Below are 24,376 nucleotides of genomic sequence, written 5' to 3'. Positions count from 1 at the left end.
ATGCGTGGGGAGATCGCTGCCTGTGAGCTGGCATAGCAGGGAGCCATGGGTGCCCTGCGTCCCCCCTTCGATGTGCTGTGTTTTCCCAGCAGCAAGAGAGGAGACAGCAAGGGAGGAGACAGGCAGCTGGATATGGGAAAACTCTGCCTGTCGCTCATGTCAGAGCCAGGCGCTTCAGCCTCAGTTTGATGATCCCAGACGCCCATAACATAGCGACACATCACTTCACAAAACAGCTTTAATGAACAAATCTAGTAACTAAAGATGAACCAAAGATCCCTGCTGTCCTCTTGTTCTCAAGCTTGTGATCCCCATAAATCTTACTTCAGAAGCAAGCTATTCAAGAAACCTCGTGAACAATGACAACCAGTGGCGCTGATTTACTTTGCAACAAAGATTCGTTGAGCACCTACTACGTGCTAGGCCCCAAGCTGCTGTGAGTTGCAGTCATTGCCCAGCCTCCAAGTGACAGGTTCTCTTTGGCTCTGGTTTCTTCTCCCCGTCCCTTTGTCCCAGGGATATTTCATAAAACCATAGACCTGTAAACACTACCTGATGACTCCTAGCATTGTATGTTTGGGCCCAAGTCCCACATCCCTGCATCCAAATGCCTACTTTCCATTAGAATCTCAAATTTGTATGCCCCAAACAAAACTCTTGGTTCTCCTACCTGCCATTCTTCTAGTCGTTCCCATTTTTGTGGCCTGCCCAGCCACCTAACCACTGTCAGGAGTCACCCTCGAATCTTCTCTTTCCCCCACGTTCTACATCCTGTCCATCAGTAAATCGTGCTTACTCTGCCTTCTCAGAGTGATTCTGAGATCCTTTCTCACAACACCCCCACTGAGGCCACCCAGCTCTGACTTCCCTCTTGTTCTACTTCAGCAGCCGCCTAACTGGTCTTGTTTTTATTCCTGCTCCTCAAAGTCCATTCCCTGCACATCAGCCAGGATCATATTTAAAGATGGATATTAGGTCATATCAGTCTCTAATTGCAAACCTCCAATGGTTGCCCACTGAACAGAATAAACTCCTTATGTGGCCTCCCAGACCCTACACAGTCCAGCCTTCTACCTTCTCTGGTTTTAATCAATGGGCTCCAGCAGATCACCCATCTGTCCTGGCATCAGGGACAGTTTGTAGCATAGAGGAAGCTCAGTCAATAGTTTGCTTCACCTACACCAAATTTTTTTCTGTCCCACAAGTATACCAACCCCTTTGCACCAGGACCAGTGTCTGCAAGGTCTGCAAAGCCCTGCTCCCCTGGATTCAGATGGTTGGCTCTTTCTTGTGGTTCACCTTTTGGCCCAAATATCACCCCCCAGAAAGGTCTTCCTAGACCCCTCCCTACCCCATCCAAATTGCCATCACTGTCCTATTTTCTTCATGATGTTACTCCACTCTCTACTGACTTCTATTTATATTATCTACTGACTTCTGTTTAGTGCTTCTCTCCCCTGAATAGAAGGTAAGTAAGCTCCATAAGGATAGGTCCCTCCCTTAAGAAAGACCTGACAGGTGGATTTGTGGAGGGAATCTCTTGTGCTCTCATTTTTGATGTTTTGGATCATCCTATCTCCTCTCTGATTGCATGACATGGCTTCTCCTAAAGGGGTCCATGGCATTTCTTATTATAAGTGAAAAACTAAAGTCGGCTTTAATTATTCCTTGGAAGTTCCTCAAGTGCTCTTGACATTAGTGAACGGTCTTAAGGCCTTGCAAGTCTGGTGGGAGGAGGGGAGGGATACCTAGAGCGGCTGTGACCCTTCAAGGAGAAATCTGGGTCCTGGATCATTTCCAAGAATCATTCCAGAAACCAGCACGGTGTGCTTTACATATAAGAAATGTGATTGCTGAACAGTTATAAATAAAAATTTATTCAACTCAATCATATTACAAACAAACTGAAAAAAAGTTCATATTTAAAAGGAGCCCATAGCAAAACATTTTATAAAGGGTAAAACTGTTATACTGAATGATCACCCCTTAATTGACTGGTGCTATAAATGTATATTTGCATAGGTTATATTTTGTTAAAGCAGGCTACACTGATGTGATGGTCCTGGAAATTCACTACCTTTGAAAACATATCATGGCCTTCCAGAGGGTGATAAACTCTGCCTATAGAGAAAATTTAATTAGTTGGAAATAATAGACAGATCATTTCTTCTGACAGACGTATCTGTAAACATGGCTCCCTTTTCCGGGTAGAAGAAGCAGCGAAAAATTCTCCTCCATTCATTCCTAAACAGTGACATATTATAGAGAATGGGGTTCAGGGCTGAGTTGGCAAAAGTGAAGGCCACCACCCAGAAGAAGAGGGATGGCCAGATGACCAGATCTTGCTTGAAGTTCTGGATCAAGATGAGGAGGATGGTGATGATGATGGGGCTCCACATAATGAAGAAGGAGATCATGAGCAGGAAGAGGGTCCGGAAGAGCCGGAAGTCCTGCTGGGACACGCGGATATGGTGGTTCTCTGAGTAAGCCAGGTTCACCGTGAGCCTTTTCCTTGACGCCTTCGTGATCTGCAGGAACACCAAACAGAGCCAGACCATGATTTACTGCAGGATGTTGGGGGGTTTTGACTTAGGAGGAGCAAAGCATCCAGCGTTGGAATCTGCCATCCCTGCTGCCCTGGGACAATTTGGCTTTGGAACTTTGTGTGGAGAGCACCTGTCTCAGCGGCCTGTACTCAGGACGCTCTGGGGAAATGGGGCACCTGGCTGACCCCCACCCCCAGAAAGAAGGCAGAAAATCATCCATATTGTAAATAGAGTTGATGCAGAGAAGTGAAAAGGCTGAATTGGATGGTCTAGAAGAGAAATACGTGAACAGAAGTGCATCCCCCCACATTCATATGGTGGAACGTTACGGCCTTCCCAGGGCTGTGACACTGGGAGGCGGGGCCCTCGGAACGTGATCAGGTTCTGGGCACCAAGTCCTCATGATCAGTGCCATTAGGCGAGAGTCCGGGACAGCTCCCTCAGCCCTTGCACCGTGTGAAGGCAGTGAGGAGTCGGCAGTGTGCAGCCTGGAGGGGGGGCTCCCTCGTCTTCAACTTCCAGCCTCCAGAACTATGGCAGATATACTTCTGTTGTTTACAAGCCACCCAATCTGTGTGGGTTTTTTTTTTTTTTAATTCAGCCTTTTATTTATTTTTAAAAGATTTTATTTATTTATTTGTCAGAGAGAGAGTGCACACAAGCAGAGGGAGAAGTAGACTCCCCACTGAGCAGGGAGCAGGACATGGGGCTCGATCCCAGGACCCTGGGACCATGACCTGAGCCGAAGGCAGCCGCTTAACCAGCTGGGCCACCCAGGCGCCCCCAGTCTGTGGTATTTTGTGATGGCAGCCCAAACAGACTAAGACACACATCTTCCTTAGTATTTCTTTCTTTCTTTCTTTTTTTTTTTTTGAAAGAGGTAAGTAACTAATTGTATAAAAGCAGTATGTGTTCAAGGTACAAACTCAAACAATATGATACCGAAGCAGATCAAATTAAAAATATAAGGCCTGTGGCCTCCTGTGCCCTCCATTTCCACTCCCTGGAAGAGACCGGTGACCAGGGTCCTGTAGGTCTTTCTGGGAATGCTCTGCTATCACACACAGGCCCGGCCATGGGAACACAGATGTCTGCACTCTGCTTTGCACACACTTGGGACCCTGCCACACACCTCATTCTTAACCCTTCTTCTCTTTCGCTTAGCAGTTTATATGGGTGCTCATCGCATATCAGCCCAAAGAGAAGGCACCTCATTCTTGTTACTGTGTCAGTGGTTGCAGAGGTTCTAGAGTGTGGCTGTTCCAGAATTTATCCGGGCCCCTCTTGATGGGTATTTTATTTATTTCACCTTTTTTAAGGGGGAGGGGTACCGGTTGAAGTGGCAGCACACATACTAGTCTGTTTCCCCTCCCCTCCAGGTTGTTGGGTGGCAGAGGGGGCAGTGGGAGATGGCATGAGGGTGTGGCCAGTCCGGGCGGAAAGGGAGCACTGAACTCCCACATTTGGTTCCTTTCCTTCATAGGAGCAACTGACCTGGATCCTAGTCTTGCCACAGGCCCCTGAGGTGAGGTCAGTGGAAGGTGGCGGCGACTGGAAGCTGCTCATTTGCTAGGACAGCTGTAGCCAGGAGTCAGCCTGAAAATGAAGCTGGTCTGGGAAGGGCCCACGATGCCTGGAGTGTGGGCCATTTGGGAATGATCCCCTGATCAGTGGGCTCTGTTGGCCCCACCACTGGCTACATGGAGATCAGACACCATTCATACAGAGGGGGACAGTCCCCTCACAAGGGTGGGCACATAGGGAGATTTCAACAGCAGCCTCATCGTTTATGCTGTCCACGTTACCCTGCCAAGAAGGCTAGAGTCCCTCATACAGTGTCTTAGACATATTTTTTGAGTGATGTGGATGTACATTCCTATTTATTGAGCACTTACTACGTGCCAGGCCCTGTACATATCACTTGCTTATCTCTTTACATTCTCCCAACAATTCTGTGACAGATGTACTTTGATCATCCCCATTTTACAGATGAGAAAACTGAGGCTCAAAGAGGTTGAAGAACTTGCCCAACAGTGCCCAGCGAAGCAGTCACAAAACTGGGTTTCAAACCTGGGCAGTCTGACTCCAGCCCATGCTCTTAATCTTAAACTAGTTCCTTCCTACCCTCTACAGTTTCCGCCAATGGAAATCCTTCTGCCTGACCTATGACCACAAGCTCTAGTGCCAGCCACACCAAGAAGGCTTTCTGGTTCCTCTCCCAAGTGGCATCCCACCGTGCTTTGTTTCCGGCACTCACGTGGCCCTTGCCACGTGCCCTGTGCCATGTGGTCGCTGCTGACGCATCGTGGCTACCTCTGACCACCCGCAGACTGCAGGCTCCCTAGGGGCTGGGCAGCCTTGTGGCTTCTGTGGCCTGGGGCTCTAGCAAGTGCCTGACGGTGACTGAGAGCAGACAGAGAAACGGGCTGACTCACGGTCCGAGTGGGTAAGTGGTTGGGTCTGTTTTTAGCACTGACTGATGCTACGATTTCCTCTGCCCATGATTCCCACTACTTTCAGGGAGTGCGAAAAAATGGGCTCCTTATAATCCAGTGTGGCTCCTTGTTGCTCCCCTCCCCATGTTAGATGACGAGACGAGTTAACTTCTACCCAGGCTTCAAAATGTCTCTGTCATTGCACAGAATGCTTCGTGTGTTTTAGGAGAAATTCAATGCTCGACCAACTTGAGGGTTAACCTTAATCCTTAAAACAGGCCTATGGGGTAGGTTCTGTCATTGCCCCATTTTGGGGACAAGAGATGGAGGCTCTGAGAGGTGAGGTAACTTGCTCAGGGCTCATGGTCAAGGGTGGGGGGGAAGCACACCTCAGGGGGAGGCGTCTGAGCTCTTCACTGTGGGGCTATGAGGAGAGAGGACGATGCACCCAGGCGTGTGGTCCGTGGCCACCCTGTCAGAATGACCAGGCAAGTGCCTGGGCCCACTCTCAGATACTCACTTTTGTGGGTCTGAGTGGGCCCAGAAAACTGAACTTCTCACAAACTCCCCAGTGATCCTTGCTGACTAAAATATGGGGACTACTAATTTAGGCCAACGGATCTGGGATTTTCTCCCAGTTCTTTGAAAAAAGTCACTTTGTAAACTGTCCTTTTGAGATGCACTGCCTTCACACCCAGGTGAGTGCCCGAAGGCCCTGAGAGAAACCTCTCTCCACCTCACCCCTCTGCGGCTCTGTGCCTCCACACCATGGTTGCCAAGGGTGGGTGCAGGGAGAGGCGGGTCCCCACTGACATAGCTCGTGCCCTAGGGGTTGGCTCTCCTCTGGGGGCTGCTTGGTCAATCAGCAACCTCCAGATTAGAATCTTCAGACAATAGACTCCATCTTTCCAGAGGGCCCACCTCCCTCTCCATCACCAGCAAGCAGGCCCCAAACCTGGGGAAGGGCCAGACGCGGAGAAGGGGTTGCATGTTCACTACCTAACACCTTCATGGTTAGCTAAAATGGAGCTCATTTCTCAGGTGAGCGCTGAGATAGGGGAGGGTTTTCCAACCTGAAGCTAGACACTCACTCTCTCATTCGGCAAACATTTACTGAGCCCCTACCAGGTGCCACGTACTCTTACAAGTGCTGGCTAGTCAGCAAGAAAGAAGGGAGCCCTGCCCACCCTGCTTTCCATGGAGACCGAGGACGGGGAACGAGAAATGTAAACCAAGCCCCAACAGCCAGCAGGGACAGCCGCACTGAAGGCACTTGGGAGTGACTGGGAGACTATTACCCTGGGAAGGTACTGATTGGAAAAAGCCACTGAAGATGTATAGCATGCTTGAGTCAGGAGGGAAGCGGAAGGAGGGAAGGCAGAACGGTGGGTAAGGCCACCGGCCTGAGCTCGCAGAGCAGCTCTGGAAGCAAAGAGCCCAGCTGAGGCCTGCTCTCGGTCCTTGAGTACGTAGGGCAGAAGCAGCGCCCGGGCCAGGGACGTTAGAGCAGCGTTCCCCAAAGGAGACCCATGGAGCACCAGTGCAGAGAGATGCTCTGTTGGGGGGAAAAGGGGGGTCTGAGGTCAGATTTAGCAACGCTGCCTCTCTTCCTGTGCTGGAGACTCGCAAAGTACATTCGTGTAATGAAGCCTCTCGGAAGTCCTGCAGTAAGAGACCCACCTGACACTGATTCATCATCATTTCCTGAACTCATGGGATCAGGGACACCCTTTTCTAACATCTAACAGCCCATGGAGTTCTAGAGAGTGCTTTAGGAGAGATGCCGCTTTAGAGCAATCAAAGATCAGGGTGACTTTAAGAAGGCACTTCTCAGGCCCATACATGGAAATTGAGTCAGAAGGAAAGGGGTGGCAAGTGGAGTTTTGTGTCTTCAGGCTGCAGATGGTTTGCTAGTTGTGTCTCTATGAAAATAGCTGATAACACTGATGTTCATTTTACAGAGTTATGCTCTTAACAGAAGAATCTCAGCTGAAAAGCTGATCCAGTGTGTCTGAGTTATGAGTATCTTCGGAGGGAGAGAGACACAAGTTATGAGGGCCTGTGTGGACGCTCCATCCACCTGGCAGCTTACCTACTTCCAAGTTACCCACCGGGCAAACCCACAGGTCCAAAGTGAGGACAAACATCACAGTCCTCCCGGGAAATGGGTAATAGTAAGTTTGGCTAGTGGGGTGGAAAGTAAATTTTTTTAAGTCTTATATTTGCATTAGCATGATTTTCAATATCACAATGCTAGATCTCTTTCCAATTAAAGTCTAGCAGCCACGGCGCCTGGGTGGCTCAGTCGTTGAGCGTCTGCCTTCAGCTCAGGTCATGATCCCAGGTTCCTGGGATCGAGCCCCGCATAGGGCTCCCTGCTCTGCGGGGAGCCTGCTTCTCCCTCTCCCCCTCCCCCTGCTTGTGTTCCCTCTCTCACTCTGTCTCTCTCTGTCAAATAAATAAATAAAATCTTTAAAAAAAAAAAAAAGACTAGCAGCCTGTTTGAAATTTTATCATATCTGCATTCTCATTTTATTGTGTTAAGCAATCCACTGAGGCCTATCTAGCTCCAGACAAAACTGAGGCCCACAGTAGTTAAATGACTTGCCTAAGGTCACACAGTAATAAAGCTTGGACTAGAATCTGGGTCTTAGGACTTTTTGTTCAGTGATCTTGTTCAGTGATTTTCCCACCCAAAAGGAGAAGGTACTGTAGGCCCTTTCAATGTGAGCCAAGGTTTGCGTCTTACTCATTCAGGGTTTACTGAGTATCTACAATGAATAAGCCAGGCTCTGTGCTAGGCATGGAGCTAAAGCAGGAAACAAAACAAAGTCTCGGCCCTCATGGAGCTTGCATTCTAGTGAGCAAACAGATGCTTTACAAATAAATCCACATAAATGGAACATGACAGGGGTTGTAAGTGCACTGAAGAGAAATAAATCAGGGTAATAGGGACTAGAGAATGATGAGGAGGGTCTCCGGGGAAGAGCCTTTTGAGCAGAGACCTTATGGAATGGGGGAGTGGCCCGCACAGAAATTGGGGGAATAGAGATCCACAAGAGGAAATCATAGGTGCAAAGGCCCTGAGGCAGCTGTGTGTTGGCATGTGTGAGGAACAGCCCCACAGCCAATGTGGCCACAAGAGAAGGTGAGAAGATGAGGTTAGAGGGCAGCCAGATCAAACGGGGTCTTAAGGTGAGGGCTTTGAGTTTTGCTCAACATGTGAGGGAATCGATGGGTTCTAACTGATATCTTTGAGTCACTACTCAGAGCACTGTTTCATAACTGTGAGTCATGATCCATATTCTGTCTCATCCAGGAGCCGTCCTGGGGTCTGTGATGGGAAGAACTGAAGGCTGGCCATGGATCTGGAAAGTGATGACCTGCAGTTTAGAGGCAGATGAATACCAGGACACCTCCCCCAAATCATCAGGGCCCTTGGGGGCTCCTGGAATGTTTCTGCGTGGGCCCTGGCCTGACAGGAAGATGGAAGACGGTGGGATAAGTCAATCCTCCCTCAGAAGGTGGCTGAGAAGTCTGAGGTGAAGTACATAGGGGCAGACCCGAGCCCTGGCGGCCTCCAGGGAACTCGGGAGTGCGACTGCCCCTGGAGGAGCCCCGCTCCAGCCAGCGAGGCCTGCTCTAGCATCAGTTCCTGGTTCCTCATTCTTGCCATGCTCCAAATCTGCGCCCTGCAGTTTATTCAAAATCTCAACGGTAGCTTTCCCCAGCATGCTCTGAGAGAAGGGTCAGAGGGGCTACCTTGCCTAACACGTAACAACAGAAGTGGTTTACTCATCCCCTGCTATGGGCAAGGAATCTCTGACCTGTCTCCCAACAATCCTACGCCATCCGAGGCATCGCCATTCTGCAGATGAGGGAGCTGAGGTTCAGAGAAAGTCAGTATCTTGCCAAAGGCCACACAGCAAGGACTCAAAAACTGGGTTATTAAAAGAGCCCTTTCTTGTCTCCGTGTCTGCCTTTCACGGCCCTTTGCTCTTCTCTCTCCTTCCCCTCATTCACTTCCTACATCTGCGCAACACTCAACAGTCTGCCGCGGGTTAAAGCTCCTTCTGGATCAAGAATGTGGCCTGCTCACTCTTGACCAATCTCCACTCCCCGCCAACACATCGCATAGAGCAGCTTCTTAACAAATGTCTGAGGAATTAAGGTGTTGGGACCCTGGGGCCAGACTGCCCGAGTGTAAATCCTGATCCTGCTGCTTATGCGCTCTGTGATCTTGGGCAAGTTACTTAGCCTCTCTGTGCATTGGTTTTCTCATCTGTAATTCTTAATAGGATTAAATGAATTCGTTCCTGACACATTGTAAATACTACATAAATATTTGTTAAATAATTTTTAAAGAATTAATTCTAAATTCATCTTCCTTTTTCCCTTACTCCCTTTCTTTTAAGGTAATAACAGCTAATACTGATATAGCATTTACACACACCAGCCCCTCATTGCAAGCATGTTACAGACCTTAACTCCAGGCCTGACGCTGCCTCATGAAAAAGCCCCAGGCTGGGTGTCACTTATGGGTCACAAGGCAACTGGTGGGGAAGAGTCTAGAGAAGAGCATGGCAGGCCATCTCCCACAGGACCCAGGATTAGCAGAACCAGATGGAGGTTGGCCTGGTTTTGGGTTCCGAGCCTCTAAGAAGTTTACAGATCCTCAGCTACAAAGAAAGGGCCATAAAAGTGGCTGGATATCCAGCAGGACCTACAGAGCCCCACTTCAATAAGTTCATTTGCCAGATGACCTGTAATATGCAATAAAAACCAAGATTCAACAACTATAAACCTCCAAGAGGACTTCTTGCATTAAACCTTCTGAGATGAGCATGAACACACGCCATCTGCCTGTGCCCATGTGAATGGGCTGCGTCAAGAGGCAGGAGCCTCGGCTGGGCGTCTGCCTGCGGCTCAGGTCACGATCCCGGGGTCCTGGGATCGAGCCCCTTATCGGGCTCCCTGCTCAGCGGGAAGCCTGCTTCTCCCTCTCCCACTCCCCCTGCTTGTGTTCCCGCTCTTGCTGTGTCTCTCTCTGTCAAATAAATAAATAAAATCTTTTAAATAAAAAAAGAGGCAGGAGCCAGGCTGGCAAGGTCCTTCCCATTGTCCCTGTACATACTCACTTCGAAGGTAGCGATCACTTCCTTGTTCAGCGCACTTTTGAAAAGCACCTTCTCTGGGAGTGTGGGGTAGCAATGGGACAGTCACAGGAAGGGGCTCTGGTAATGGTCTGTTTCTCGTTTTGTTTCTGGGAGCTGCTTCTAGGAATGTGGTCACTTTGTGAGCTGGGTATGCTTTTCTGGATGTATATTATACTTCAGTGAAAAGTTTGTAGACGTGTCCATTCTCCCTCACTATATTTGTATAGTGTTGTATAGAGTCTCCCTCACTGTTTATAATGGGTAACAATGGACTCAACCCAAAAGTCCATAAAATAAATTATGTCACATCCGTAGTATGGAAGACCACGAAGCCATTAAAAAAATGAGGCAGAGATATAAAAACAAATATGGAAAGATACTGCAATCTAGTGTTAAGCCAAAAAAGGAAATTACAAATAGTGTTATCTCAAATCTGAAACAAACAAACCAACATTGGGTTGACCCATGATATACGGTTGATATTTGACCATTTTATATGGTTTATCATATATATATGTATATATACACACATATGGCATAAAAGTATGTATATAGGTAAATTTGTAAGAAAATTAACCTCAAAAATGTACTTTGAACTGTTAACAGTGGGAGTAGATGTTTGATTTCTGTGTTATACATTTCTACATGTCTTTAATTTTTTATAATGAGCTTTGCATTGCTTTAGTGATCAGCAAAATAATAAAAATAATGATAACAGTCATAAAGATATAACTTTTTTTTTTTTAAATACCAAACTCTTGCCCCTCAATGTTGCAGAAGGGTGGACCTGGGCAGGGAGCCAGGACTGGACTGGCGTGAACCCTAAGGTAACTTCCAACCTGGAGGCTGATTCCACCTGAAACATCCCTAGCCCAAGTGGAGTCCAGCTGTGGCACTCGAAGCACACATACCTGTAAAATTTTGGAGTAGCTGATCACAATGAGCAATCCCGGCACCAAGAAGTTCAAAGTAGCAAATGACACATCCCAGGAGATTTCTCCGGTAATGCTGGGCCAAACCAGTGTGCAAATCAGAATTTCCTAGTTACAAGAAGGAAGAGAACGTCATTTCCATGGTGGCTTCTTATCTGACTTTAGCTCAGTCCCAGTAGGAGGGTGCCCCAAACTGTTGCACTGGGGTGTTACCACGACGCAACTAGGATGACAAGGAAGCTCAGCATCTCTTCCCCTGCCCAGGCTAACACACCTACGAATCATTTCTCTCTGACCCGCAGAATAACCACAACTATTATGCCCATTCTCCAGGAGATGCAACTGGGTCTCAGGGTCACATGCTGGTAACAGCTCGAGTTAGTTCCCGGGCATGACTTCAGGCCCAGTGTTCTTCCCACTTCCTTAGATTGAGCTGCCAAGAGCCCTGGAGCCTTCTCTGCCAAGTCCCTCATTCTACAGATGACAGCCCTAGATTGGAAGTGACCTGCTGCACACAAGCATATACAAACAGGCGCGAGGTTGCAATGCAGTCACCCTGGGACCACTGAAGACACCAGAAACGATGTTAAGGCACTAAGGGTTCATTTGGGGGACGTGCAAATGTCTAAAATGCGTCAAGCTGCCGCAAAGAAAGCCGCAGCTTACCCCAAGACAATCCTGGGGCCCAGACTTGGAAGCTCTCTCCTCACGTGTCTCTCCTTGCAGAGGGTCACACGACAGCCCCACGTAAGATGGAAAACCACTGGCATGGGGCGGAAAGGCCTGGTTTGTGACCTTGCTGTTGTCAGTATGTTGTGCTGAATTCGAGCATTTGACGCTGATTACCAACCTCAAAGCGTGTGGGGACATTATTACATAGTTACTAGGAGCTACCGCAACAATTTCCTCCAAAGAATAAATAGGTCAATGAAAAGAGATCTGTCTGTCTGTCTGTCTCTCCTCCCAAACACAAATTTCCCGTGCCTGCTTGACTATAGGAGCAAACTATTTGGAAACCAAGTTGCCCTAAACACTTCTGAACACATAGAGCAGATTTTCAAGAGCACATTCTGTGTAAAAAGAGCACATTGTTGACGTTTGATGGACAAGGCATCTTAACGAATTGTAGTAGTAGGATTTGTAGCGTCATTCATTCATTTGGCCAATATGTGTTGAATGCTACACTAAGCAAGGGCAAAGAACTTTTATCACATATATCATAATTGGGTGCTCAAACTCAAAATGCAAACAAATAGGCACTTCTTTTCCTATTCAGTGTTAACAGAAAATACTCACTGAGCATTTATTCTAAGCCAGGAAGCACTTTACATACATTATCTCCTTGAATGTTCACAACAACCATATTGAAATGCATATTATTATTTTTCCGATTACACAGAGGAGAAAAGTAAGGCTTGGAAACATCTTCTTAAAAGAAGAGTCTAAGACACTAAAAGTATAGTTCTTTTTAATCATATAATATCTTCTCCAGAGAGCTAAGTGGTTATAAAAGAAACCCAGGGACCTACCAAGAAAACTCTTAAGGCAGGTCGAGCAGGGAAGAATGCTTTAATGGTATTTATACCTTGGAAGGGGGGTGAGAATGTTGCTTCCTTTTCCTGTCTCGTTTAGATGGCTCACAAATGTACTAGTCATTCCAAAAACTTGTCCCTCGATCCCCATCCCCACCATCCACACCCAAGGGGACAAAGTGCATTCGATCTTTCTACATTGTGGTCACTGGAAAGAAATGTGTGTCCTTCAAGGATCTTCTGAGTATTGGCAGTGTGGTGATTAGTTTGAGATGATCTCTGCCCACCATGCCCTCAGCCTACTACACCGGTGGGCAACACGGACCAGCAAATATGATGGAGCAGCGATCAGAAAAGATGATTCCAGCCCTGAATGTGCCTTGGTCTCTGATTCCTATACTTGAGATAGGAAAAGGTACCGGGAGGGCAGAAAAACAGGCCCCAGAACTGTTTCTTAAAACCCCCAAAGGCCCCCACCTCTTTCTAAAAGGCTTCTCCAGAATGTCTGCCAAAATCTCTCCAGGCTTAACATGATTTTGTAGAATGTATAACAATAGAGCCAGGTGTTCTCCCTTCGATAGGAACAAAGAAGTAGATCCCCAAACACTCTGCCTGTATTAGTCCCGTGATGCTGAAGAAAATGCGTAGGTGTGAACGAACAGATATACACCTGTCTGCACATGCCCACCCACCCTGACACATATATGCGTAGACAAAAGGCTGCAGGGTACATTCCAGAAAATTAAGTGTCTGTTTCTAGGTGGGACTCAAGTTATTTTTGTTCTTTTGGCTTATCTGAATTTTCTAGAATTCCTATATTATTTTATAAGAGCAAAAAAAATGGCGATAAAAGTCCATTTTTAAAAGAAATGAGCATCAAACATGAAACACAGATTACCATGCTAGTTTAGCAAACCTAACCAGCTATTTTGTTTTTCAACAAAAACAAGGAACTCATCCAGGAAGTTCCCCCAGTTTCATGACTCTGATGAAGACGCTCCTTTACCTTCTGATTTCTGGCGCTTGCTCTAAGCACGGAGTGTGATAAAGAAGTAAGGAAAGAACTTTGCACAGCACCCCCAGGCATGACCGAAGTGACGGTGCAAGTGGCCTGTGTGGACCGAATGACGGATTTATATGCTCTTTAGAAAGCTTTATATGGTATCCTTGGTGAAGTGCAGTGTTTATTCTCATTTAAAAATCTAACAACAGGCACCAGGCGCACAGTCAGAGAGCTGGCCTGGTATTACAATTGTGTTTTTGTGGGAAAATCTGTCTGACTTATATTATTTTGATTCTAGGTATTCTCTCCCGGGCTGTGACTTAGGAGGGAGCGTGGTAGTAAGTCGGCTCTGGAAGGTGGGAGACGTGAATTTTATAATATTCCCTCTACTTTTTCTGCACATTTGAAATGTTTCCTGATTTTAAAAAGGAAACTTGAAAACCCAGAGGGCTAGCTCTGCTTTGTTACAGCTACAGAAGCAGAGCTGGCCAAGTCAGCGACTATTCTTTAATTGCTTTGTTCAACCACCTGCTGACTCGAGCCCTGGTGGCTGCATCACCGTAGGCCACAGTGAGGATGGGCAAGGCGAGGCCCCTGCCCTCAAGGGGGCTCTGATGTGCTCAGGGAGAGAGAGAAGCGCTAAGAAGCTTCAATACAGGGCAGCGAGCCGCAGTGCCCAGAGCTACTGGGGACAGGCAAGCGCAGTCCCAGAGGAGAGCGGCATCCTGGGGGTGGGGGGGAGGGCTGAGTCCACTGTGCCTGGAGGGATGGGGCTTCAGTCAGGAGAATGGGGAGGCTGGAGCTCAGTGTCGGGACCAGAAGGGATGAAGGCAGGAGGCCACGTACAAGGGTGTTAAGTGTGGTTAAGTGTGACTTGTACCCCCATCCCAACCTCTACCTCTCCTGGGCAATCTCATCCATTTCCATGGTTTCTTTTCCAAGACGCCGATGCTTTCTCCAGCCCTGTCTTCTCCTGAACCCCAGACTGGCCCCTGTGCCCTGAGGACATCTCTGAAGGCTGCCTCACAGGCATGTCAGGCTCTGATGTCCCACCCCAGAAGGCTGCACCTCCTGCCATCCCTGACTCAGGGCATGGAGTCGCCGTTCCCTACGCTGCCAGCAACCAGAGTATGGGCTTTCTGCCGTCTCCCTCCTCCCTCCCCACTCAGAGGGAAACATTAAGCTCTGCCTTAATAGCTATCCAACCCCCCCCCCCCATCCCCGTATCTCAGTCTCGCTGGCTCACCCATCCCAGGCCACACCATCTCTCACCTCGTAAGTCCAAACTCCCTCCATGGGCACACCTGGCCCTTCTCCAGCTGGCCCCTGCCACTCCTTCCAGCACCATGTCTTGCCAACACATGGGCTATTTCCTCTGCCTGTAATGTCCCTCCAGTCCCCCACATCCATGTCTGGCTAACTGCCTTTCATCTTCACCCACAGTTGAGATACCACTCATTCTCTTCTGAGAAGACTCCCCTGTGGATGGGGGGCATCTATCTATAGGCACTGCTCAGTGCGGACCCTTCTCCACCCTGGCTGACTTATTTGCAAATGCCACCTGATTCCAGCTATTTCTTGTCAACTCCTCTAGTCATGCTTCTCCGAGCAGCCCTGAGGGTCCCTTTGTAAACCATTCTCCCTCTTCCACCTCTTCAAACAAAATGAAAGACTTCGAGAGCACTTTAAGGAAGTGGGAATTCTAGTGGATATCCCCTTGTCTACCAGCTTCCCAACAGAAGAGAAAGGCAAGAGATGCACTTATATCTTAAAGGTATCCTCTAATAGTAACAGAGGCCGGCCAACTGTGTTTATCGCCTCAGCCAATTCACACTCAGCGGAGACACGACGGCCTTCCGGCCCGCTATGAGATTGGGGCAGGCAGAGCAGTAAGACAGAGGGCTCCTAAGGAAGTGTGAACTCGCGGGAAAAGGCGCGGGGAGAAGCACAGACCAGGGCTAAATTCTGGTTCCATCCCTTGTCTGCTCTGTGACTTTAGCATTTCCCCCTTTGGAAAATGAACATACGAACACCTATTTGTAGGGTTTCTGCGAGAACCAAACTGGGCCAGGGTCTGAGACCATCTGCATTGTCAATGCGTGCACCTCCTTGATCAGGACGCCGTCGCGGTCATGTGACTCGTGGTGAGGGCAGTGGGGCGAGGGGGGCGGGTGCTCGGTAAATGTTTGTGCAATGAATAGGCAGCACATTCTGGCCGGGGTGGACAGTCTCCCCAACCTGCCGAAGGGGGTCAGTGCCTGCCAGAGGCACAGCACACACAGGCAGGAATCCTGTTGGAACAGGCTGAGTGGACCTGGCTGAGATGTCTCTGTTGCTAGAATGTGCCCACCCTCTTAAAATGGCAGTCTATTGGGGCACCTGGGTGGCTCAGTTGTTAAGCATCCGCCTTCGGCTCAGGTCACGATCTCAGGGTCCTGGGATCGAGCCCCGCCTCCGGCTCCCTGCTCAGCGGGAAGCCTGCTTCTCCCTCTCCCGCTCCCCCTGCTTGTGTTCCCTCTCTCGCTGTGTCTCTCTCTGTCAAATTAATAAAATCTTAAAAAAAAAATATGGCAGTCTATTGTTTTACAGCAATCAGAAGAATTACACTATTTAAAGAATGTTTGAAATATTTATAACCAAAGATAAGGAAACTAATAATAGCTGGCAATTCCTGAGTTAACTGTGTATGTACCAGGTGTTAGCTCGCTCACTGAACACTAGTCCCCATGGCAATCCTATAAGGCTCTACTCACATCATGCCAGTTCTACAAATGAGGAAAGGAAGGTATAGAGGTGGGGACCCCTTGCCTCTGTCACACAGCCCCTAAATGACAGAGATGGGATTCAGACTCGGAACACTGGGCTCCAGAGCCCACACTCCGAATAACAAATTATCTATCATTCTTAGCGTGTCTATCATTTCATCCTCCCCTCAGAGAAGTTTGAGGGAGGCTGGTCACCCTGGACTGCGGGGCACCCACTGCCCAAATGGACAAAGGTACTCATGTTGCTGTTCTGGGGAACTGGGGGGCACTCGGATAGGCAGAAAGCTCTGAGAGGCGCTGTTGCCCTGGCTAGCCCTCCTCAAGAGGAGGTGGTCAGTGTGTGCTTGGGGTTAGTGAGTTCCCTCAGCCAGTGGTTTGGGTAGGAAAGTGTCCCCCATCCAAAACCTCCGTATTTAGTGTCCAAGTAGGAAGGGGCGGGCAGAATCTACAGACAGGAAGCTGGGAACAGAGGATTAAGAAAATAAGCTTTTGCTAATTTTAAATGTGAGACTCCATTCCGTCTAGCCTAGATCCTTTGCTGTCTCTTTTTTTAAATGGCCACACTTTTTTTTTCCCCGTTTCTCATTCTTGCAACTCATTTCTTCCATCCCTGAGCCTCAGTTTGCTCATCTATAAAATGAGTTGTTTCCTAAATGCTCAGGTCACAGCCCTTGAGGAACAGGGGAGTTTTTCTGTTCCTTGGCTTGTTGGCAGGTGCACGTGGTGGGGAAAAGAAAAAGAGGATGGGGAGTTCAAAAGGACCATCTGTTTTTTTTCTATTACAAGCTCCCTTGCCCTCCCTCTCCTAATTTCAGGGAGGAGGGCTCCTGCGACCAACTCACCTAGCCCTCAACCTTCTGAGGTGCTTCTGAGGTGCTCTCCCAGTGGCTTTGCCCAATCCCTCTCCAAAGGCTCTATGGTCAAGGAGGTGTTTCTGCGTTTATAAAGGAGAGGTCTGCATGCCCACCCCAAGGGAAACTGAGGGAAAGCCACCACAACACAAGTCTCCATGGAAGCCCCTCACAGTTCAGCTCTGGTCATCCCGGAAGTGCTTTCGAAGGCTCCGACCACACAGACACCCTACCAGAGGTAAAATACAGAGTGACAAAACAGGGAAGCTCCCCCATCTGAGAGAAGGCCTTCTTGCTCAAACAACCACCTGTGTCCATGTAAGCAAGCAGTTTTAGTCTGGGAAGAGACAAGAGCCTCACTTTTTTTTAGCGTTATTTGCCAATTAAGTCTAAATGTACCTAAAACAGTTGTAAAAGGGAAGGGCACAAGGTACATGTCTGGGAACATAAGATACCCTGAAGATATAGTCTATTTGATCTTTAATTTCCTGACTGTCATTGTTTTCTGTAAGAAAAAAAAAAAAACAGGGAAAAGTCCCTCAAGGTCTGTGAAAAATACAGAAACACTGTTATTCCGTGAGAGAATAACTTTAAAAAAATCAAAAGGCCAATGGCAAAACCTAGCCTCCAGCTGATCCAACCGGTCTGGGGTGAGGCCTGGTCTTTCACTTATTTTAGAAGCATCTAAGTGACCCACTTTGATTCTCCAGTACATCTGGGCTGAGGAGGACAGGCCTGCCCACTAGGTTAGGGTCCTTGGTCTGCTATGCTGATGGCACCCCACTAGCTCAGCTGAGCCCAGCCATCCTGGCCCCCACTTGAGGGGGCATGGCCACAGGCTTCCATGCTCTTTGATCAAGTGCCACAGGCCTGACATGGTTCCTATTAGTCATTCAAGGCCTTAAAACAAAACAAAACAATCAAACAAAAACCCCACAATGTTCCATGCAAAAAATAAACTATTAGGAGGTCTGATTTGTGTTAAAAAGAAAAAAAGAGAGAGAGAGACTGCTTACACAGGATGCAGACTTCTCCCCACAAGCCATTAAAAGGCACGTGTGAGAGACTGGTCTGGGGAGACCCCCAGAGAAACCCACATCTGTGTCCATGCTCCAGAGCACATACCCAGGAGGCCATCCTCTGCTCAGACTGTGTCCATCTCTGTAGCAGGAAGCCTTCCCCCAGGTCACATCTCATTCCCACGCCTTCCTACCTTCTAACTCCCTTCTGGTCACTGGGTAGGCCTCTCTTTGGGACTGTGGTTTGTGACGGTTTTGCTCAGGCCAGAAAACCAGTGAGTTGTAGAGAAAGGGAGGGGGCGGGGGAAAACCAGCTTAGGGCAGACCCTCGGAGAGGCTGAGCCCAGAGCAGGACACCTGCTTTCCTTTATAAAGGGCGTACAGACTTATGTCCTTTCTCTGTCCCTCCCCATGAGGCGCAGAAAACCTAGTACGCTCACTGGCCACTGTCCTCCACCCTGCCGGCCTGCAGGTGCCACGCCCCGGACTGAATCTCGGCGCACAAACCGCAACAGCGCTGCGGGGCAGCAACAGGAACAGACGTGGACCGCGATTCTGGACCGTGATTCTGGACTGCCGAACTGGAGTGGACCCGAGCCAATGTCATGAACTGTCCGCAGAACCTTTTTTTTTTTTTTAGGTCATGGACCTCCACAAAGATCCCAATGACAGCTCTGAGCATACTGCTCAGAATAAAGCTCATCTGCCAGCGTCCGGAATCTGCCGAACATTCGGGCGCCCAGGATACTCTGAAGCCACCCATCATGCCAGGCTCCCCGGGGAGAGATCCTGTGGTCTAGTCTAATCCTTCCGCCTTGCACTTGGAAAAACTGAGGCCCCGGGAAAGGATCACAACACCCCTAGTGGCAGCATCGGGTCTGGGGTCCCTGGGTCTCCGATGCCCTTTCTCCCTGACTCTACCCTCTGGTTCTCAAAGCAGGACCCTTACCCAGCCCGCGCTGAATCTGCTGAGCACGATCTCGGCTCCTCCTCGCGCTAAGGATGAGATGCCCTGAGCAAGTCATTCCTCTGTGTGCCTCAGCTTCCTCATATGTAAAGTGGATGTGCTAGTAAGAGTCCCGTAGCACCCTGCGAGAAAGCAGATTTCGGTATACACGAATGCGATTAGCCATTCCGGATCCTCGAAGTTCCATCTGGCTGGCTCCTAAACTCGCCGCTATTTCACTAACCTCAATATAAAGAGTGCACTTTGCAAGCGTTTGGGGGACTCCACTTACAAGGTTTTGGAGGGCGTTTACGGGACCTACGTCGCTGCAGTGAAATTTTAGAGCTAAAGCTTCAGAGCACCCGGTACAGTGACACCACGATTAAACGCAACAAATCGCCTATTCCTGTTCTGTTGTTTTGTTACTCATTATCCCAGGTCATCGTTTCCGTGGGATCCCCGCCTGCCAGCCCGCCCCAGACACCTGCCTGGCGCGCACAGCCCGGCGCTCACCTGGTCCCGGCCGGAGGGCCGCTGGGCGACGACGCGGAAGAAGACGCAGAGGGGCAGCGCGGCCAGCGCCGAGTAGCCCCAGATGAGCGCCAGCAGCGCGGCCCTCGCCCGCCGCCCCAGGCCCCGCAGGCCCCGCTGCAGGCGAACGATGCACACCATGCGCTCCAGGCTGACGGCCGCCAGGGTGAGGATGGTGACGCTGCCGCTCAAGCTCATCACGTAGAAGAGCAGGTGGCAGGCGACCGGGCCCAGCAGCCAGGCCTCGGTCCATCGCACGGCCAGCACGGGCGGGATGGCGCTGGTGAAGAGCAGGTCTGCGCAGAACAGGTTGAGCACCAGGCAGGCGGTGTTGCCGCGGCGCCGACGGCGCGCCACCAGCACCAAGGCGCACACGTTGCCTAACAGCGACACCGCAAAGATGAGCGCCAGCACGACCGTCTCCACAGCGGTCAGCACCAGCCGGTGGTCGCCCTTGACGTCGGAGAAGAACGGGAAGCGGGTGCGGTTGGCCCGCTCCAGGCTGCGCGGGGACCCTGTGCCCGCCGCCTGCGCGCACTCAGGGGACATGCCGGGCGCCCGGCGGCCCGCAGCCGTCTGCGAGCGCGCTCATCTGGGAGGCGACTGAGCGCCAAGGCGGGGAAAGAGGGAGGGAGGCGGTTGCGACATCTCCCCTCTGGCCCCCTCCCGCCGCAGGAGCGCCGGCGCTGGGCGTTGCGCGCTGAGCCTGGGGCGCGCGGGAACGAGGAAGTGCCAGGCGACCCGGCTGCAGACACCCGGGCTAGGCGGCGGCCGGTGCCCGGGCCTCACGCCCTCGGACTCTGGGGGAGCGCCTGAGAGGCCGGGAAAGCCCACCTAGAGAACCCCCTGGAACCCCTGCAGGGCCTCCCCAGCTCCTGTCATCCTCCAGGGGCATCCTGTGTGTGAAACCCCTAATCCATCGATTTAAGTAAAATTGATTTAGGAGTGTCAGAGCTGGGCTTTGGAGATCAGTTTGGAGATCTATGTTGTTCAGGCTTATCAGAGAAGCCCTGCGGGTCTGGGGGTAGATTCCAAAGCACTCTGCAATGGGCCCAGACCTTTTTGGGGGAGCGGGGAGAGGGAATCGTTTGTTTTATCATTGCTTAGTAACATGTGACCTTGGCTAGATTATTTTATTTCTCCGTTCCCCAGGGTTTTTTTTCGTCTATAAAATGGGACTAAAATATCTCATTGGGTAATTGTGAGGATCATATAAAGAGATGAACACTTGGCACATAGTAATTGCCCCTGAAATGTCATCAGTTATTAGTTTCTATAATAAAAATGTATGTACATTTTGCATTTTGAGCGACAAGCAAGGATACAAAAATGCTTTCATGTAAAAAGAGTGGGGTCCCAAAAATCTTGAATAAGCTTGGCACCCCAGAAAGACAGACACTCCACGATTTTCAGGCAGACACACAGGCTGTGAATGTGTCTCAAACACCCCAATTTGAGAAGCACTGGGCAATCCAGTCCCCTTTATATATAAGGAAACTGAGGCATAGTGAGAAGTGACTTGTTCAAGGTGGCCCCTGGTTAGTAGTAAGAGCTGGGTCCCCTGCCCCATGTCTTTCCACCACCCCCACAGTGTCTAGTTTTCTGTTACAGTCAATTAGGCAGTTCGAGAATGAAAAATGTGCTTGTGACCCTAGACCCAGTGACTACTTCCCTGGCCGGCCCCTCCCCCACTGCCCCTCTCCCCTTTGCCATACTCCCAGGCCTCTCCCAGGGCCGCATTCTGTCTGTGTATTTATTCAGGACTTGGCACACCAGCCTGAGGTGCTGTCTGTGGAAGGGATGCAGTCTGCTTATCACTGTGTCATGTGTTGACAGCGTGACCTCTGACCTGAGGAGCAGATTGCATGTCCGTGGAAGATGTTCAACTGGAAACTTGAGGAAATCCAAGTTGTAGGTGCTTCAGGAGTGCTTCCTGACACTGTTGAAAAGGGGCAAGAGGTTGAAAGAAAGGGAACTCATACGGAATTTGGCAACTGTCTGGGGTCAGGGTGTATTCGTTCTTTGCGTGAGGGTAAAGAGAGCTGTGTGGGGGGGAGGGAGAGAGACAGGGTTGGTGGAGGTAGGGGGGTGGATTCCATTAGCACAGACTCGTGTGCCATGGGGACAGGATAGGTTTCCCCAGAGTGAGCAACCAACGTGGGGTGGCAGGGCGAGAAGGTCTTCTCCATCATTACCCTCCAGGTTCTTCCAATGGCAAAACAGTGAGTGCGAAGTTTCCCGAATTTTCTACTTTTACATTGCCTTCGTGGCACCCCCAGACCAAAAGAAATACCTGACAGTTTCATTTATTAAGCAGCTGTGTCCAAATGACTTACTAAGACTTTATGTCCTAAGAGCTTAGTAGCCATCTGGGAAAACAATAAAGGTGAATGAAAAAATCATGTTTTGTTTCGTTCTTAAATAGACGTAGTGACTTCCTCATGGGAGGGGGCACCTGTTGAGCTCTGCAAAACTGAGAATCAGACTGGACACTGCTACTCTCATTTCCTGCTCCACAGTGGTTTTCGTGTGTCTGCTTTTTATCACAATAACCCCTGAAAGCGGAATTTTTTAAGTGGGCTTCAGGTTGAAACTGTGAATGACCTAGAGCTAGTAGTTCATGGGGAGTCCAGTGGATGTTGAGTAGTCCTGTGTTTCCCTGGGCACCCAAGCACACGTGGGCACATGGCTAAGAACACAGGCTTGGAAACTCGCCTGCCAAGATCAGAATCCTGAGGCATTGGGGTGACTCAGTAGGTTTAGTGTTTGCCTTCGGCTCAAGTCCTGATCCCAGGGGTCCTGGGGTCTGGCTCCCAGCTCAGCAGGGTGTTGGCTTCTCCCTCTCCCTCTGCCCTTCCCCCTCCCCCTGCTCATTCTCTCTCTCCCAAATAAATAAATAAATAAAATCTTAAAAAAAAAAAAAGAATACTGACTATATAACTCACTAGAGTCTCAGTCTTCCCATATATAAAAAGGGTATAGTAATGGTACTGATCTCTTAGGGTCTTAAGGGGATTAAATGAAGTTCCTACACGTAAAGCACTTAGCACACTAGTCATCCAGCGCTCAACACTGTTTATGGACTAAAGGACTGACCACACATCCCTGTTTGCTGAGACAGTCTCCAGCTATGAAATTATTATTAGAACCCTCTTTCCCTCTCAAACTGCCCTGGTTTGGAGGATAAATTCTGTGGCGTGCTCACATGAATTATTAAATTCATGGGGTGCTCATCAAGTCGCCACAGGCACTGGGAGTTAAATTTAAGTGGTCTGACCCCAGGGCCCCTGCTCTTAACCACCAACACACACACACACACCCCACCCCACCCCCACCCCCGCAGCTGCAGAGACATAGGGAGACGTTTTTGGTCGTCACAACTTGGGGGTTGCCACTGGCATTCAGTGGGTCGGGGAGAGGCCAGGACTGCTGCTGGGCACTGTACAATGCACAGGACAGTCCCCACGACAAAGAATCGTCCGGCCACAAAATGCCAATAGTGTCGAGGTTGAAGATCCCTGTAGCAGAGGTGGTTGCCTCACCAGGCTATACCTCTTACTGTTGATATCTGTTGTAAAGTCCCACCTAGTGGCAAAAGCCAGAAATGGTATTATTGTCCCCCGTAGGCATTTCACGGAAGACTCTGTAATCCCTTTAACCAAACCACAGGTGAGACTCAGCTTGCTGCTCTGGCCCCAGGTGGGCACAGCTATAAAATGTCCGTGGTCCACGGGACAGGATGTGAAGTCATCAGGGTGGACTGACCTCACAAGTTCCTCAGAATCAAGACAGCCGGCAACTGCAGGCTGAGCCCTCATTACAAGAGTGGTATTTATTGCTCAGAGTTGTTAATTACTATTATTACTATAACTTTGCAATGTAGTTTGAAATCGTGATGACTCCATTCTTTTTTCTCAAGATTGCTTTAGCTATTTGGATCTTTTGTGGTTCCATACAAATTTTAGGATTGTTTGTTCTATTTCTCTGAAATGTGCCATGGGAATTTTGATAGAGATTATATTGAATCTGTAGATTGCTTTGAGTAATATGGGCATTTTAACAATATTAATTCTTCCAATCCATGAGCATGGAGTATCTTTCCATTTATTTCTGTCTTCTTCATTTTACTTCATGAAGGTCTTATAGTTTTCAGTGTATATAGGCTTTTCACCTCCTTGGTTAAGTTTATTTCTAGATATTTTATTCTTTTTGATGTAATTGTTAATGGAATTGTTTTCTTTTTTTTTTTTAAGATTTTTTTTTTAAATTTATTTATCTGAGAGAGAGAATGGGAGACAGAGAGCATGAGAGGGGGAGGATCAGAGGGAGAAGCAGACTCCCTGCCGAGCAGGGAGCCCGATGTGGGACTCGATCTCAGGACTCCAGGATCATGACCTGAGCCAAAGGCAGTTGCTTAACCAACTGAGCCACCCAGGCACCCCTGGAATTGTTTTCTTAATTTCTCTTTCTGATAGTTCATTGTTAGTACATAAAAACACAAGGGATTATTTTGTATTGATTTTGTATCCTGCAACTTTATTGAATTTGTTTATTAGTTCTATCAGTTATTTTTGGTGAAGCCTTTAGGGTTTTCTATGTATAAAATAATATCATCTGCAAGTAGTGACAGTTTTACTTCTTCCTTTTCAATTTGGATGCC

At 49.0% G+C, this 24,376-nt stretch overlaps 1 protein-coding gene across 1 annotated transcript; it reads right to left on the bottom strand.

Annotated features, from left to right (window-relative positions):
* Positions 1-1,854: 1,854 nt before the first annotated feature.
* FFAR4 (free fatty acid receptor 4) lies at positions 1,855-20,324 on the bottom strand. The gene is made up of 3 exons (XM_035025272.1): positions 19,699-20,324; positions 11,049-11,177; positions 1,855-2,528 (listed from the first exon to the last, which is right to left on the bottom strand). Exons 1-3 carry the CDS (start codon positions 20,263-20,265, stop codon positions 2,139-2,141), a joined length of 1,086 nt encoding a protein of 361 aa, XP_034881163.1. The 5' UTR covers positions 20,266-20,324; the 3' UTR covers positions 1,855-2,138.
* Positions 20,325-24,376: the final 4,052 nt, after the last annotated feature.

The sequence above is a fragment of the Mirounga leonina genome, unplaced genomic scaffold (assembly GCF_011800145.1).
Source record: "Mirounga leonina isolate KUSES-001 unplaced genomic scaffold, KU_Mleo_1.0 Mir_114, whole genome shotgun sequence".
NCBI lineage: Eukaryota > Metazoa > Chordata > Mammalia > Carnivora > Phocidae > Mirounga > Mirounga leonina.
This window is presented reverse-complemented; position numbering and strand designations above follow the sequence as displayed.

Coding starts and splice junctions, on each gene's coding strand:
- FFAR4 (XM_035025272.1), bottom strand. CDS start 20,265: ATGTCCCCTGAGTGCGCGCAGGCGGCGGGCACAGGGTCCCCGCGCAGC. Junction 11,178..19,698: donor GGCCCTCCGGCCGGGACCAG/GTGAGCGCCGGG, acceptor TCTTGTAACTAG/GAAATTCTGATTTGCACACT. Junction 2,529..11,048: donor GCTACTCCAAAATTTTACAG/GTATGTGTGCTT, acceptor GTGTTCCTGCAG/ATCACGAAGGCGTCAAGGAA.